Source organism: Palaemon carinicauda, chromosome 22 (genome assembly GCF_036898095.1).
Source record: "Palaemon carinicauda isolate YSFRI2023 chromosome 22, ASM3689809v2, whole genome shotgun sequence".
NCBI lineage: Eukaryota > Metazoa > Arthropoda > Malacostraca > Decapoda > Palaemonidae > Palaemon > Palaemon carinicauda.
This window is the reverse complement of record NC_090746.1, coordinates 10,986,428-11,003,927: the sequence shown is the minus strand read 5'-3', so window position 1 is coordinate 11,003,927 and position 17,500 is coordinate 10,986,428. Positions and strand designations below refer to the sequence as shown.

Sequence of the window (17,500 nt, the reverse complement as noted above, 5' to 3'; positions counted from 1 at the left end):
AATAAACTACAGGAGAAGTCATGAACAATTGAAGTGAAAAATTTAAAGAACAGTAACAGCATTAAAACAAATCTTTTATAGATAAACTAAACAACTTAAAAAAAAAACAAGAGGAAGAGAAAGAAGATAGAATTGTGTTCCTAAGTGTATCCTCATGCAAGAGAATTTAATACTCTTAGAGCGAGGTGTATTTATACGTAGCAAGGATTTCACTAAAAATCTTCTTATATCTTTATAAGATTCCTAACCTTTGTTAGTGAAATAGACTTTTCAAGGCCAGACTGTAGTCCCGGGTACACTCACTATTTTTTGTCGAAGATCGCTCGGGAAGAAATAATGACGTTATAAAAAAAAAAAAAACAGTATTGTCTTAAACTGCGCAGTATTTTGTTTTAAGTGTTCTGTTTCTTTACAATGCTATAAAACTGAAAACTAATATGTAACTTTCTTACAATAAATAATAGAATATCTGCATTGGCCATCTGGTTTTCACGTTTGTGCCACAAAGATATTAATTTATTTGCCCATTTTTATACGAGTTTGAGGTCGTATACGACAACGACCGTGTCTCATTTAAAAAGAACCTTGAAGAAATTCACCTGCCAGCACTGGTTCTAAGAACATCTAGTATTTTAGAGCAATTTTTTTCTTCTGAAGAGCGCTTGTATAATTTTTTATTTAGAGAATCACATTATTATTATTATTATTATTATTATTATTATTATTATTATTATTATTATTATTATTACTTGCTAAGCTACAACTCTAGTTGGAAAAGCAAGATGCTATAAGCCCAGGGGCCCCAACAGGGAAAATAGCCCAGTGAGGAAAGGAAACCAGAAAAAAATAATATATTTTAAGAACAATGACATTTAAATAAATATTTCCTATATAAACTATGAAAACTTCAACAAAACAAGAGGAAGAGAAACGAGATTGAATAGCGAGCCCGAGTGTACCCTCAAGCAAGAGAACTCTAACCCAAGACAGTGGAAGACCATTGTGTGAACAATCAAGTAGATGAAATGTTTTAGCTATGTTATATTGCCTCTGTTATCGTTAATGATGGCGTTAACCAAAGCAGTTGGTTGTGTTCTAAACTCAGGAGGTGGCGAAGGCACTTTTAGTCTATCATGCTTATTATTATTATTATTATTATTATTATTATTATTACAAGCTAAGCTATAATCCTAATTGTAAAAGCGGAATACTATAAACCCAAGGGCTCTATCAGTGAAAAATATTCCAGTGAGGAAAGGAAATAAATAAACTTCAAGAGCAGTAATGAACAAATAAAATTAAATATTTTTAGAACAGTACCAACATTAAAATAGATCTTTTATATATAAACTATAAAAAATAAAAACAGGAGGAAGAGAAATAAGATAGAATAGTGTGCCCGAGTGTACCCTCAAGCAAGAGAACTAACCCAAAATAGTGTATGACCATGGTACAGAGGCTATGGCACTACCCAAGACTAGAAAACAATGGTTTGATTTTGGAGTGTCCTCCTAGGGGAGCTGCTTACCATAGCTAAGAGTCTCTTCTACCCTTACCAAGAGGAAAGTGGCCACTCAACAATTACATAGCAATAGTTAACCCCTCTGATGAAGAATTCTTTAGTAATCTCAGTGTTGTCAGGTGTATGAGAACAGAGGAGAATGTGGAAAGAATAGGAAAAACTATCCTGTGTATGAAATGGGCCGTAACCGGAGAGAGGGTTGTAGTACTGTCTGGCCATTTTAAAGACACAATAACTCTAGCGTTAGTGTCTCAACGGGTGGCTTGGTAGGGCACCAAGCCACCTGTTGAGACACTACCGCAGTATTTGTATGAAAGGTAGTAGGTTGGTCAGGGCGACCAACCTACTACCTTTCATACGAATACTGCATTACAAAGCCTCTCTTGTATTTTTGATAAGGTCTCTATCATTGTGACATTTTAATGGGATGTAGACTATGAACATCTCTGCCAGATGAATTGGTTTAGGCATATTCCGGAAAAGCTTTATACCAAATGCTCTCAATCTTTCCATAATGTGTATAAATCCCTGTTGATTCTGTGACATGAGTGAAAGGAATAAACCAACCAATAGAACCTTTCTCACCTTAAACCTGAAGCTCCATCAACTTGTCTTCTTTCAAAGGTTAAAGTTGTCTGATTTCAGTTCCAGTTTCATCAGAACAGATACTCACCAGAATGTCAGCCGAGCAAGCCCAACCCTCCACTGTGGTACCAACTGCAGCAGGGGCCTCCCCAGTAAACGGCTTAAGCTCAGGGTCCCAGGCGGGGATTAATCTGCTGCCATGCGAATGATAGGCGAACACAATACCACTGTACTAGCCATGACTTTAAACTAATCCCATAAGTGGTACACAAGGCTCAAAATAGATTGCCTAGAGTTCTTTAATAGAATTTTCAGGAAAGCCAAGGTGATCTGAGAATGAAACAGCGTCATAATCTTAAGTCCTCAACGGGCTTCTTTGGCAGATCCAGTTCATCGTAGTGAGATTGAGTTTCGAGAAGGTTCATTCCATGATGTACAGATATGAATGATACATACCTTCTACATGTACACCCTGCATCAAGGAAATTCAAGAAGGTCATTTTAGAAGTTACAACTTTCCAAAACTAGAAAAGCACTCTGAGAATGCAGACCTCCAGCTTATTTTTCGAAACCAGCTTGCTTTTCCCAGAATCGATTTAGACTGTAGGTGTATTTGAAGTCTGTGTGACAGCTATGTGCAAACTTGCTGTTAAGGTTAGGATTAATTTGGTTGACCTTTTTGCTTGACCTTGACCTTTAACCTAGGACTTTCAGAATTGAATCACTTCCACGTCCCAAAATAACAATTAATCCCCGAAAGTGTCACCACTCTATGAGTTAAATTGTAGCCAGGAAATAGTTCACAAACAGGCAAATAGGGTAGAAAACAATATCTCCTTCCAACTTCGTTGGCGAAGGTAATTAAACTGTATTCAGACTGTATTTATTGCCAGAGTGATAAGGAGTTGATTAGTATAAGTTTTTGACAATTACTGTAGTTAACATTGCATCCTTAAGAAATCCTTTTTGACTGCCCTCATTGGCTGACCGAACACTATTTCAGTACTGCAGAGCTTATTTGAATGTACTGTAGATATAAATATCCCCCAGAAGTCTGGGTAACATAATGTTTCTAAACTTTTCAAGTATTTGCATGGAATACAGAGTAATTTCTATAATATGGAAGTCTCTTCTTGAACACCTTGCATTAACTGAGAAACTGTGACATGTGATCACTGCAACTCAAGTTCACCAAGACTTGGTGGGTAAGAGTGGAACAGAAAGTTGTGAGGGAAAATAACTTAGTCATGCAGGACGAAATGATCCAGGTAACCTTTAGACAAGAATGTAAAGCTTACAAAGATGCAGAAACAACAGTTGAAATATGACCAATTTAAAATTATGTCATTTGAAATGAGGCTGAAGTTCTCAAAACACTTATAGTTGAATTTACTCCAATAAAGATCATAAGGAATCTGCAAACCACTAGATTGGAGAGCCAGTTATAAGTACTAATTGGAAGAGAATAAGTTTCAAAAACTTAGTTTTTGTACAAGGAAAACAACATTGCTGTGAATACCCTCTGCAGAGACAGGCTAGTCCTTTCGTTAGTTATTACTTCATCCCAGTTTATGGCAAGTTGTCAGGATTTATAGCGGTAGATCTGTTTAAATCCATCGTGATCTGAAAGTTTTCATTGTACTATTGGCCACAATCAAGTGTATAAATTTGGAAGATTGGGCCCCTAAAAATTGAAGAGTTATCTTATGATTCTATGCATTCACTCCCATCTACCTTCTGATAATGGATCTTTTAACTAGAAGAGCTGAAGTTAATTATTTAGCACAAAGTATGGTTCTGATATCTCAAGGGGATTTCCTGTAAATCCCACTCCATGATGTTTTTGTATTTTTGATCTCTAGTCATTAACCGGTCCCTTGCCTTGACTGTTCACCAATGACCTGGAAACATTCAAACAAGTTGCAGAATTTGCATGGAAACTAGCCTGTTAGGAAATTGTATGATCAGGTACAAACAAGGCTGGGAGAATCATTTAGCATCTCCCGTTATTTTTGGGACTCTGAAAGGCTATTTTGCAGTTAAGATCAGCAATGCCCATAGTTGGGAGTTGCTTACCTTTTACCCTGGCTTTGCTCATTTTTAGCACTCATGTTCATCTGCTAGAATGTGGTTGTCAAGTTATGATTAGATGTGAAAATCGTGTAGAAACACTGACGAGTAGTACGTTATCTTGTAGGTAATAGTTGTTAGTATCAGGCCTCTTTCGCACTTGACGACTTCACCATCTGCCGTCCCCCACACGACATCGCACTTTCAAATAACCATGGGTGTAAATAGCTGCTTTCATGTGTACTGGCTACAGTTGTGTATGGTGGAAGGCCGTTCACGACTGCCGAGGTCATCACTGAACTTATTTAAAACTGCACAGCAAAGTGTGGATAGAGTGAAATGTTCACAGGACTTAATGGACTTGCTCAGATGTGATGACCTTTTGCCCTCTACAATACTATCCTCATCATCATCATCTCCTCTTCCTACTCTTATTAACACATAAGGCCTTGGTTAGGTTTCGCCAGTCTCTCTATCTTGAATCCTCAGCCATGTAGGCCTAGGTCTTCCAACTCAATATTATATCCCATAAAAATTTACATTTAGATTTTCAAAAAGAGGTAAATACAAGTCTAAAAGTAAAATATACATGCCAAATGGGTTGCTAAGTATTTTGACATCAACTTTATGCATAAAAGTAGAGATTTTCTGGATATATGATGCTTGTAAAACTTTGATATGTTTGTTTTATAACTTTTAAGAGAAATTTATTTGCATTACCATAAAAAATCTCCGTGGTCAAAAACCTGATAAATAACATCAAGACAAAGTTTTCAACAAGCTGCTTTAAAAACAAATGAGTTTCAGTTAAATTAATTTCGAGAGAGTGATAGTGGTAGACTTGCTTACTGTATTTTCAAAGTTACTGTTACTTCATATCAACACAAATAATACTTTCGTTTCTTTAAATCATTTACTTCAGGCTATATTATTACCTCCGTCAACGAAGTTGGAAGGAGGTTATGTTTTGCTTCTGTTTGTGTGTGTGTTTGTTTGAGAACAGCTTCCTGACCACAATATTAATCGTAGAGTAATGGAACTACTTGTATGTTAAAAGCTGGAAAGGATTAAATTTTGGAAGGTCAAGTTTAAAGGTCAAGGCCACGGTCAAGCAAAATTTCCAATTCAGGTAATCAGCCATAAGTTTGGACACCGGTGTCACAGATACTTCAAACTTGGTTCATATTTGAGTGTATGGAAATCCACGCCAATTAATACATGTTAACATCGAAGGTCAAGGTCGAGTCCAAAGTCAAGGACAAACCAAAGGTCAGATTCCGGTCATCAACCATACAGTCACAATTTTAATCGTAAAATAATGAAACTTGGGGTATTTTAAACTGTTATGTAAAGAACTGGTAATGATTAAATTTTGGAAGGTCAAAGGTCACGGTCACGGACGAGAAAAACGTCCAATACACGTAATCAGCCATAAGTTTGGACATCCTTGTCACTGGGAATTTAAACTTGGTTCATATTTGAGTATGAAAATCCACGCCAGCGAGAAATAAGCTTCTATGGCGGAGGTCTGCACTCTACTGAGTGCCCCTCAAGCTGCATATAGTTTATATTGTCATTAGTGTTCTGAAAGAAAATGGTACAGCCCCTTTTTCCAATATGTAAAGGACTGTTGATGGTCGTTCCGTGTGGTGTGGGTGGCCACTCGACTGGACTCGCCCAGCTCTTATCGTAGATGGTGGACGACGAAAAGTCAATAGGACGTGTGAATCTGCCTAGGGGAGCTTTTCTGATGACAGATGGGTGTCAACCCTGTTCTAAGGTCTCTTTACATTTCATATGGTACAATATGCATATGGACGTACATACAGACATCTATAGAACAATACTGCACTCCCTAACAAGCTACCTGGCCTTTATTCTCAGGTGTTAGTGAGAGGAGTCCATACCCCAATAGGAAGGTGTTAAAAAGGCCCATATATATATATATATATATATATATATATATATATATATAGAGAGAGAGAGAGAGAGAGAGAGAGAGAGAGAGAGAGAGAGAGAGAGAGAGAGAGAGAGAGAGAGAGAGAGAGAGAGATAGATAGATAGATACATAGACCCCCGTGTACTTATTTGTAAACATGATTAACATGCATACACACTTACACAAATATAACCCGATTAACATAAACATATGATTACATACATAGCATTATATACTGTATATATATACAGTGTATATATAGTGGTAAAGCGTTTATGTATATTTTATGCAATAATTGTACTTACATGTGACTGATAACTTAGATCTGAAGATTAATTTAGCAATGACAGTTATTATCCAAGGTACAGTCAGTTCTACATTAAGTAGTTAAAGTTTTTTTTAAATAAAGCTTGCAAATATCTTTGCATATAAATAAATCGACTTTGTACATACCCTGTCTTATATTTAAGTTGTTATCAAAGCTTTCTTTTATAAAACTGGACCCTAAGATGTTTCTTTCCAATTTGAATGAACCAATTTCTTTGCACATGATCAATTAGTAGTGTGTTTTTTCTCTTTTAACATCGACAAACATATACCGTATATTATATATATATATATATATATATATATATATATATATACATATATATATATATATATACATATATATATATATGTATATGTATATATATGTATATATATATATGTATATATATATATATATATATATATATATATATATAGAGAGAGAGAGAGAGAGAGAGAGAGAGAGAGAGAGAGAGAGAGAGAGAGAGAGAGAGAGAGAGAGATTTTATTTTGAACATCAAATTGTATTAGAATAGTTCCTCATTGATGTATTTTGTAAGAGAACCACGTTTAAAATCATACTGACCTGAGATGATTATCATCAACACTGGAGTCTTCATAGTGGAGTTAGGGACACTGGGTAATACTGTGGGTTTGTACTGAGATTTCTTTGGCACAGAACAGCTATAGTTGTAATCAATATGTTCTAAAGGAAGTTGACCAAATTAAATAAGTTTGCTTACATGAATAGATATCAGTTTATGCACATGGATTTCACTTTAGTTTAACTTGTTTTAGATGTATTTACACATTTCTGGATATTTATTTTTGCGGTAATTTCACGCTTTGAAACGGTCACCATATCCAATTCACTTGCAAATGCGTTATACCAATCATGGGATGCTGTTAAGTTAATGTACTGCTGCGTTTGTTGGCAGTCAGGCACATGCCGTCCAACCAGTGTCGCGTTCAAGGGAAGACTACTACAATGAATTCCGTGTCTTGAGGGTGGGTGCCTGGGTGGGCGGGTTCACTGGCTTTGCCAAAAGTGGCCCCACCCCCCATACCAATCCTCCCACCAGACAGTGATACGCGCAGCCTCCAGTCCTCCTCCCATCTCTTCCTCACCTGTCCTCCATCCCCCATTCTCCTACCCTCTGACCCTAAAAGATTCGTTCACCTAGGAATGACGTAATCTCTATATGAGATGTTTCTTAGTCTTAAATCTCCTTCAGTTTTAGATTGGTTAGTCCTGGATTCTCTTATTTCTATGGTGTGGCAATTAAGTCAACAGACAAGCAATCGATACCGAGCGTAAACGATGGAGACTTTAGGCCAAACGATATCATCCCCTTTACTTCAGCCCCAGTTGCTGGGTCGCAGCATGAGTCACTCGCTGGACTTGGAGATTTCATGGAATTTCCGATGTCTCACCGCGTACACACAGGTCTCCAAAGGAGAAATGTTGATACGTCACTTATTCTACACTGAACCTATTTTTCTACTGAATTGGACACTTTCTAGTTTTGTTGGAAGGTTCATTTTCAGATTGTATTTTCTCCTTGGTTAACAGACGCGCTCAATGTCTAAACATATCAATATTATTTGTTCTTTTAATTAATAGCTTTAGTTATTTACAGCATGAAGGGGTTATTTATTATTGATGGTTCATTATCAGCTCTTTCGTGATGTTTGAATACCTGTAGTGCCCTGCTTAATTTCCTTCAGAGTTAACTAACTCGCACATTGTCTAAACATAAGATTATTTGTTCTTTTAGTTATTAGTTTGAGTTATTTACAATATTTAGGAGTTATTTAATATGTTCTGAGTGCATCCTTAAATGAAATGCTGATCATCCCTTGTCAAAATGAGTATAATACAACAATTACGTTGCCATGTTATTATAGTTTCCAGGATTGTATATCCGCATAACATCTAAGGTCGCTCAACGGGTTCTCTTTCTTTCTTTCTTTCGTTTTGAGGACGTTTCGCGTAATTCCTCGAAGCCGTCTCGTAAAGGATTATGTTCCTTTTTCGAAGGATTTCTTACAGGTGGCTGAACACATACATACATACTGTACTCTCTCTCTCTCTCTCTCTCTCTCTCTCTCTCTCTCTCTCTCTCTCTCTCTCTCTCTCTCTCTCTCAAAAGAATAGAATACAAATTGAATTCTCAACACTTTTATTTAAGACCATCTACATGTATTGCATATTCTCTCTGTCTCTCTCTCTCTCTGTCTTTCTCTCTCTCTCTCTCTCTCTCTCTCTCTCTCTCTCTCTCTCTCTCTCTCTCTCTCTCAAAAGAATAGAATACAAATTAAATTCTCAACACTTTTATTTAAGACCATCTACATGTATTGCATATTCTCTCTCTCTCTCTCTCTCTCTCTCCTCTCTCTCTCTCTCTCTCTCTCTCTCTCTCTCTCTCTCTCTCTCTCTCTCTCAAAAGAATAGAATACAAATTAAATTCGCAATACTTTTATTTAAGACCATCTACATGTATTGCATATTCTCTCTCTCTCTCTCTCTCTCTCTCTCTCTCTCTCTCTCTCTCTCTCTCTCTCTCTCTCTCTCTCTCTCTCTCTCTCTTTACTAAAGTACCAATGAATGGATTGGTGGAATTTCTACCTTAAACCTTAAATAATAGGCAATTGAACTTACCATTTTTCTAACAGTACATTAATAGACTAAATTAAACGCTATTATTATTATTATTATTATTATTATTATTATTATTATTATTATTATTATTATTATTATCATCTTTAAATGCTAAGCTACAACCCTATTTGGAAAAGCATGATGCTATAAGCCTTGGGGCCCCAACATGGAAAATAGCCCAGTGAGGAAAGGAAATAAGGAAAAATTAAATGTTTTAAGAATAGTAACAACATCAATAAATATTTCCTATATAAACTATAAAAACTTTGACAAAACAAAAGAAAGAGAAACTAGATAGAACAGTGTGCCCAAGTGTACCCTCAAGCAAGAAAACTCTAACCCAAGACAGTGGAAGACCATGGTACAGAGGCTATGGCACTACCCAAGACTAGAGAACAATGGTTTGATTTTGGAGTGTCTTTCTCCCAGAAGAGCTGCTTACCAAAGCTAAAGAGTCTCTTCTATCCTTACCAAGAGGAAAGTAGCCACTAAACAATTACAGTGGAGTAGTTAACCCCTTGGGTGAAGAAGAATTATTGAGCAATCTCAGTGTTGTCAGGTGTATGAGGACAGAGGAGAATATGTAAAGGATAGGCCAGACTATTCGGTGTCTGTGTAGGCAAAGGGAAAGAACCGTAATCAGAGAGAAGGTCCTATGTAGTACTGTCTGGCCAGTCAAAGGACCCCATAACTCTAGCGGTAGTATCTCAACCGATGGCTGGTGCTCTGGCCAACCTACTACATACTAAGGTCGCTCTGGTTGTAAATTCGATTCAATAGGAAAATTTTTGTCCAAAGGGAAACCCCTATCTTCAGTACTTAGCGATTTATATACGGAAGTTTTTGAAAGCATACCCCTAGATAATAATGTAAAATGGTTTCGTTATATTGACGACATGATGTGTGTTTGGCTAGACAGTTCAAGTTTTGATTTTTTTTTTTCATAGATTGAATAACTTGGTACCGTCAATAGATTTTACTGCAGAACAGGATGATAATTGTATCTTACCTTTTTCTACACTCGTATACACAGGTAGAACTATAGACTCGAAGTTTACTGTATATAGAAAGCCAAAGAATATCTCTGCATATGCCCATTACTACTCAAATCAAAGTAGCAAAGTTATGAAAAAATATATTGTTTTCTGTTTTTAAGAGCCTTACGAGTTGGCAGCCTTTAATATATTAATGATGAAATATTATGAAATATTTCATTTTAATTGTTCATTGCTTCTTATATCGTTTATTTCCTTATTTCCTTTCCTCATTGGGCTATTTTTCCCTGTTGGAGCGCGTGGGCTTATAGCATCTAGCTTTTCCAATTAGGGTTGGGCCTTAGCTAATAATAATAATAATAATAATAATAGGACTATAAGTAAGAAACTCAGGTAACCTGAAATTGTATTAGATGATGCACAAAGAAAAGCCAAAAAAAGACCTTCTTGGGTAATGATAACAGGGAAACATAATACACAAATTCTACTTGTACTGCTATATAGTCCTTCTTTTGAGAAATTTCTACGTTAATGTATCATTTAAGAGTAACAATACAATAAAAACAGCCCTTATAAGAATTTCTCCTTAAATTACCAAAAGATGTGTATATCGTATTCCATGTAATTCATGTGAACAATTCTATATTGGTCAAACTGGTAAAGCCCTTGAAAAGTGAATTGAATAACATAAGAAAAGTGTCAGATATGCTCAACATAATCATATAATCTTTGCCCACATTTGCGATAAAAATCTCACTATTAACTGACCTTGTGCCAAGAAAAGGATTCATTCGAAAAACTTATTGGAAAGTAACATCATAGAGCCCAGCTTCATAAAAGAAACCTTTGATACCAACTTGAATATTAGACATGGAATGTACAAACTCGATGTAATTATAGGCAAAGAGATTTGCAAGCTTTATAAAAAAGTGAACTACTTAATGTATTACTGACTGTACCTTAAATAATAACTGCCTATGTGAAATTAATCTTTGAGACTTATTAATAAAAATGCTCTGTTACTACTGATTGGTATGTTATATATGTGTATTGATATGCATGTAATTATATGTTTATGGTGATAGGGTTCATCATCACTGCAGAACAAAGGCCTCAGACATGTCCTCCCACTTGCGTCTGTTTATGGTCTTTCTATGCCTGTCGATACCCGCAAAGTTTCTTAGTTCGTCAATCCATTGTCTTCTCTTCCTTCCCCTGCTTTTTTTGCAATCTCTAGAAACCCATTGTGTTAATCTTGATATCCCGCTATTGTCCATCATTCTCATTATATGTCCTGCCCACGTCCATTTCATTTTCTTACATGCTGTTAGGATATCTTCTACTTTAGTTTGCTCTTGTATCCATGTTGCTCTTTTTTGTCTCTTAGTGCTAATCCCATCATTATTCTTTCCATAGCTCTTCGAGTTGTAACTAGCTTATGTTCTAAGGCTTTAGTAAAGCTCCAAGTTTCTGATGCATAAGTTAAAACTGGTAGGACCATCTCATTAAATACTTTTCTTTTTAGAGAAAGTGGAATTTTACTTTTCATAATCTCATTTTGATTACCGAATTTTCTCCATCCCATGTCTATCCTTTTAATTTCGGTCTCGTCTCGTGGGGAAACACTGATAGGGTTATATATTCATAAATGTGTATATATATAGCCTACATGTTTATGTGTGTAAACATGTATATGGGGTTATGTACACATGTGTACGTATTTTCATTCTTGTAGACATGGATGTGTGTGTATATATATATATATATATATATATATATATATATATATATATATGTATATATATATATAATATATGTATATATATAATATATGTATATATATAATATATGTATATATATATATATATATATATATATATATATATATATATATATATATATATATATATATATATATTCTTGTATATGGTTCAGTGCGTGCTCATACTTAAAGACAAGACACACACACACACACACACACGTTCCAGGTAAAATTTTTGCTGTAGTCATTTGCTATTTTTGTCATTTCATCAGAATATTCCAGTTCTCTTTACGAACAAGTGAACGTTATGTGCGTCCTTTTTATGCAACCACAAGAACCTTGAGATAATTTTCTTGGACCACTGAGGAGAGTTAGTGGTTTCTCTTGGGGTCGTTTATGTTATATAGATTTTAGCTTTTGGTCTATTTTCATTCTGTTACTTCGTGTTGGTTTATTGAGTGTTTTTTTGTAAACGTTCGTCCTAGCTCTCATATATATATATATATATATATATATATATGTATATAGTATATATATAATATGTGTATATATATATATATATATATATATATTTATATATATATATATATATATATATATATATATATATATATATATATATATACAGTATATACATACTGCATGAATGTACGTATTTTTGTGTGAGTGTTTATTTATTGAAGTTCCTTTATGTCATACATGTTGGTGGCAGCAACACACACACACACATATATATATAAATTTATATTTATATATATATATATATATATATATATATATATATATATATATATATATATATATATATATATATATATATATACATCCATTTTTCAGTAGCACACCCGACTTTAATAGATGTAAATATCCACCATATATGGGATTTGATATAGAATTTTAGTCTTGGGAATATATTATTTATTCTCTGAGAATTCGTTCATGATAAATCCCTCGGGCTGGGCAAGGATTCGAACCTATGCCTCTTGAGTCGAAACAATGATCCGTCAAGAGAGATATAAGTTCGTTCCAAGTCCACTGCACATAATCTTGTGGAATTCAGGAATCTGTACTTAGACTTGAAATCAAACCATCTCCACCATGGTACCTCATTAATGAGTTTGCAGCACGTGGTTATTAATGTTGATCATTTGACACTAACACATGTGACTTTAATAGATTTAAATATCAACATTTGTGGAACTGGATTGATTTGGAATGAACCGTTATCTCTCTTGATGGCTCATGTTTCGACTCGGGGGCATAGTTTTGAGTTCTTTTCCAGCCAGAGACATTTATCATAATTGGATTTTCAGTGGCTATATATTCCCAAGGTTAAAATTTGATGATATATCCCATTCGTGGTTAATATTTACATCTATTTCTTTGTGAAATCCCTCTTAATGAGAGAATGCCTTGAAGTCATTGGGCTTCAGTACGGTATATCATTTCCGTGTTGAAGTTTTGTGATGGGCAAGACGGCTTTCGAACTGGGGAATATTTTTCCTCAGTTTGACTCCAAATTTCTCCTATATTATTTCTACTTTTTATTGCTTCAACCTCCTTCATATTCCTCAACTGTCTCCAACCTTGCTGTAAAAACTGTTTTACCCTTTTCATTGTATAGATTTTTGGAGGGGACACCATATCCAGGATTGTAGTATTTTTTCGAAACCAATTGTGAGAGCTGTGGTGGTCTTACCAGCTACCCAATAATGTTTGAACCAGAGGAGTTTCAGTATACCCATACTGGCGCGCCAAACTATTCTCGTTCTGAAATTTGCCCCTTGGATTCCAGGGGTGGGCCAGTTTCATAGATACAGGACTCTCGGCATTATGTCCAATTTGCCTTCCACTGATTAAAGTAGGGATGATTGTATTCTTGGAATGCTTTCAGTACCATCAAGCGGTTGGGTAGGTTCTCTTTTAGTATGTCAAACAGTCTAATTTTTTCATTCCCCAAAACTTACATCTGAAATGGGACTCTCTTTGCATTGACAATTAATGATATAGTCGCTCAAGTGCCTGAAGGAGTGCAAAGTAACCTTTATGCGGACGACTTTACAATATACTACTTGTCAAACAGTCTTCGTCACCTGCGAAGAATTGTAAACAATTGCATTCGAAAAATAGACGTTTGGACTGGGTGTATTGGTTTCAGACTTTCTGCAGAAAAAAAAAACTCAAACGATAATATGTTTTATAAGAATATTAGATGGACTTAAACCAAGAGATAACCCTCACATTAGGCAACAATCAAGTTCAATTCTAAGATAAGGTAACAATTTTGGGTCTGATATTCAGTACTCGCGTCAATGGCAAAGCTCATGTAATAATGCTCTAAACCTAATGAAAAAGTATTATACAATATGGGGTGCAGAGAGGTCAACTTTACTGATGACCTATAAAACATTAATGTTATCAAGAATAGATTATGATAGCCCAATATATGGCTCAGGATCTGAACCGATTTTGAAGGCTTTAAATACAATACACACTCGAAATCTAAGACTGTAGTGTAGCCTTTAGGTCTTCCCCAAATATATCAGTGCTATATCAAAGTGGGGAACCACACTTCCCCCTACATGGAGATTTTGTAACCACGCAAAGGATATTAAAGATCCTATCCACCAATTCTCCAACAAGGAAGCTCTTCAACCTCAGTGACATTCATAAAAAAAATCGTGAACCACCTTTCCCAATAAGAGCAAATGGGCTATTACAATCTACAAACATCTGAATGAACATTATTCAGCCATCTCTCTTTTCTCCACCTTTGACCTTACAGAAAACAAAAATATGCTTTCATCTTTATTATTTGTTAAAGAAATATAATCCTAGTCAACATAAACTACATGCCTTGGGACATATTCAAAGGAAAGGACCTGATTATGGTATATATACTGATTGTTCTAAATCTTCAATGGGTGCTATCTGTGTTACAGTGTCCCCAGACAAAATTAATCAGCTCTCAATTACCCAGTGAAGCATCATTATGTACATCCGAAGTGTCAACCATTATGTTACCAATTGAGATTGTTAGAACTATAGAACATATGACGAATTATAAGTTTGTGATTCATACTGATTCAAGAAGTACCATAGGAGCTCTAAAGAGTTACACTCATAAAAATCACCCTTATGGGTTACACATAAGGATCAATTTGTATCAAAAATAAAAAAGGTCCTTGACAGGTTTTACTCCCGTGGGGTAAATATAGAAATATGTTGGATTCCTGCCTATGTTGGGGTTGTGGGTAATGCAAAAGCCGATGCTAATACGTGTACAAGCTTTTAAACTACTCACTTAAAGAACTTCATAGCTATAAACTGGCAAGCTCGGTGGAATAGTGAATATGCTGAAAATAAGTTATAGAAATAAAGGTTATGGTTTCTCTTTGGGAATCTTGAGTACTAAAGGAAAGTAGGAATCACACAAAATTGACGCTTAGATATTTGATGTGCTGGCCCCGTGAAGTTGTTCATATGTTCAATGAGTGTGACTCTTTGTTAAATGTAAAACATATTTCTAGAGACTAAAGTTTTCAAGAGAGAGAGAGAGAGAGAGAGAGAGAGAGAGAGAGAGAGAGAGAGAGAGAGAGAGAGAGAGAGAGAGAGAGAGAGAGAGATTCTTATTTTGGTGAGATAAGTTTTATTGACTTATCAGGTTCTGAAAATTTCTCTTTTTAGGATTTCAACTTTTTTTAAGAAACAGGTTTTTTAGATAAGATTTAAATTTCTATTTATCACAGTTTTTTACCTTATAATTTGTTTATTATTTTGCCAATTATGTTTGATATATATCTTATTTTCATTTGTTTATCATTAATATAGATAGCATTTTTTCTGTGAAAGTCGAGTGTGACTCATTGGGCTAGTTACTATCCTTTTTTTAATGAATGAATAATTTATGTGAATTATTAAGTAGTTCGAAGATCGGTTAAATTCATGATGTACTAATGTTATGATGGTATTCATCTTGTTTTTCATAACAGGCACTCAGAAAGTTTAAAGATTTCCCCAAGTCTTGTTTAGTTAAGTTTTCTGTATATAGACATATCAGTACCAGAGTTTGTTTCTCTTCTATTAGATCAAGGATAGGTATACATATGTTAGCCTCTTTTTCCATCGTAAATTCTATATTTATGTGCCTTGCTTGAATAATATATATAACACAACATAAAACGCGGTCCAGAGAGACATGTATTCTATTTCTAAAGATATCAGCAAATCATTGATGAGAGAACTGAAAGATCTGTTGCAGTTATACCTCATCATCATCATCATCATCATCATCATCATACGCATATTGACGCAAAGAGCCTCGGTTAGATTTTCGCCAGTCGTCTCTATTTTGAGTTTTTAAATCTATACTTCACCATTCTTCAGCTCCTACTTCACGCTTCATAGGCTTCAGCCATGTAGGCCTGGGTCTTCTAACTCTTCTAGTGCTTTGTAGAACCCAGGGAGTGCAAAGAGCATGACCAAACCATCCCCCTCTACTCTCGCCTTGATCTCATCCACCGATGGCACTCGAGTAATCTCTCTTATAGTTTCATTTCTAATCCTGTCCTCCCATTTAACTCTCAATATATATATATATATATATATATATATATATATATATATATATATATATATATTAAATGCTAAGCTACAACCCTAGTTGGAAAAGCAGGATGCTATAAGCCCAAGGGTCCCAACAGGGAAAATAGTCCAGTGAGGAAAGGAAACAATGAAAAATAAAATATTTTAAGAACAATGACAACATTGAAATAAATATTTCCTATATAAACTATAAAAACTTTAACAGAACAAGAGGAAGAGAAGTTAGACAAAATAGTGTGCCTGAGTGTACCCTCAAGCAAGAGAACTCTAACCCAAGAGAGTGGAAGACAGTGGTGCAGAGGCTATGACACTACCCAAGACTAGAGAACAATGGTTTGATTTTGGAGTGTCCATCTCCTAGAAGAGCTGCTTACCATAGCTAAGAGTCTCTTCTACCCTTACCAAGCGGAAAGTAGCCACTGAACAATTACAGTGCATCAGTTAACCCCTTGGGTGAAGAAGAATTGTATGTATGTATTTATATAATGGAGAATATCTGGTTTAGTATAAAAAGTGGTCTGAGACTATTGTCTTCATGTCTGTTTGATGATCAGTATGTATAAGGTGATGAAACAAGTCAGGTCAGGCAGGAAATTATAGAATAATTTTACATAGCATGAAGGTGTTGATTTGATCCGAATGTGTAGCATTAGTGAAAACTCCTAAGATTCCTCTTAAGATAATACTTAGAGTGAATGCTTATAAGAATAAGTTTATGAGGTTCTTTGGAAGTCCAGTAAAAATTTTAGAGGTTTGGATTTAGGTCGCTTATGTTGGAATCGAAAAGGTGACAAAAGATGTTAAGCTGAGATAAAAGGTGAATCACAGGACAAGTGAAGCGGGAATGTGACAGAGACAATTGCAAAAGTCTAGGAAGAGAAAAGCAGCGTCTGTTGATAACTATTAAGGTCGTCCCTCTCCAGTGCCCCCTCTCACTCTATCTCATACCTTTAAGGTTTAACTTTCTATCTTTCTCTTCATACTTAAGAATAATCAATCTTGAATTTTCTGTTTAATCAAACCTTCCCAAAACTTTGACCCATATTTGATT

General features: G+C 35.2%; 2 protein-coding genes across 2 annotated transcripts in view; one reads left to right on the top strand and one right to left on the bottom strand.

Annotated features, from left to right (window-relative positions):
• Positions 1-7,430, bottom strand: part of LOC137616318 (uncharacterized) — a 21,730-nt gene extending 14,300 nt beyond the window's left edge. Inside the window, exon 1 of the mRNA XM_068345968.1 lies at positions 7,012-7,430. Within this exon, the coding sequence (XP_068202069.1) occupies positions 7,012-7,045 (34 nt within the window). The 5' untranslated portion in view covers positions 7,046-7,430. The remainder of the gene's footprint in view (positions 1-7,011) is intronic.
• Positions 1-17,500, top strand: part of lsn (vacuolar-sorting protein SNF8) — a 181,521-nt gene that overhangs the window by 137,872 nt on the left and 26,149 nt on the right. The gene's annotated exons all lie outside the window — the stretch shown is intronic.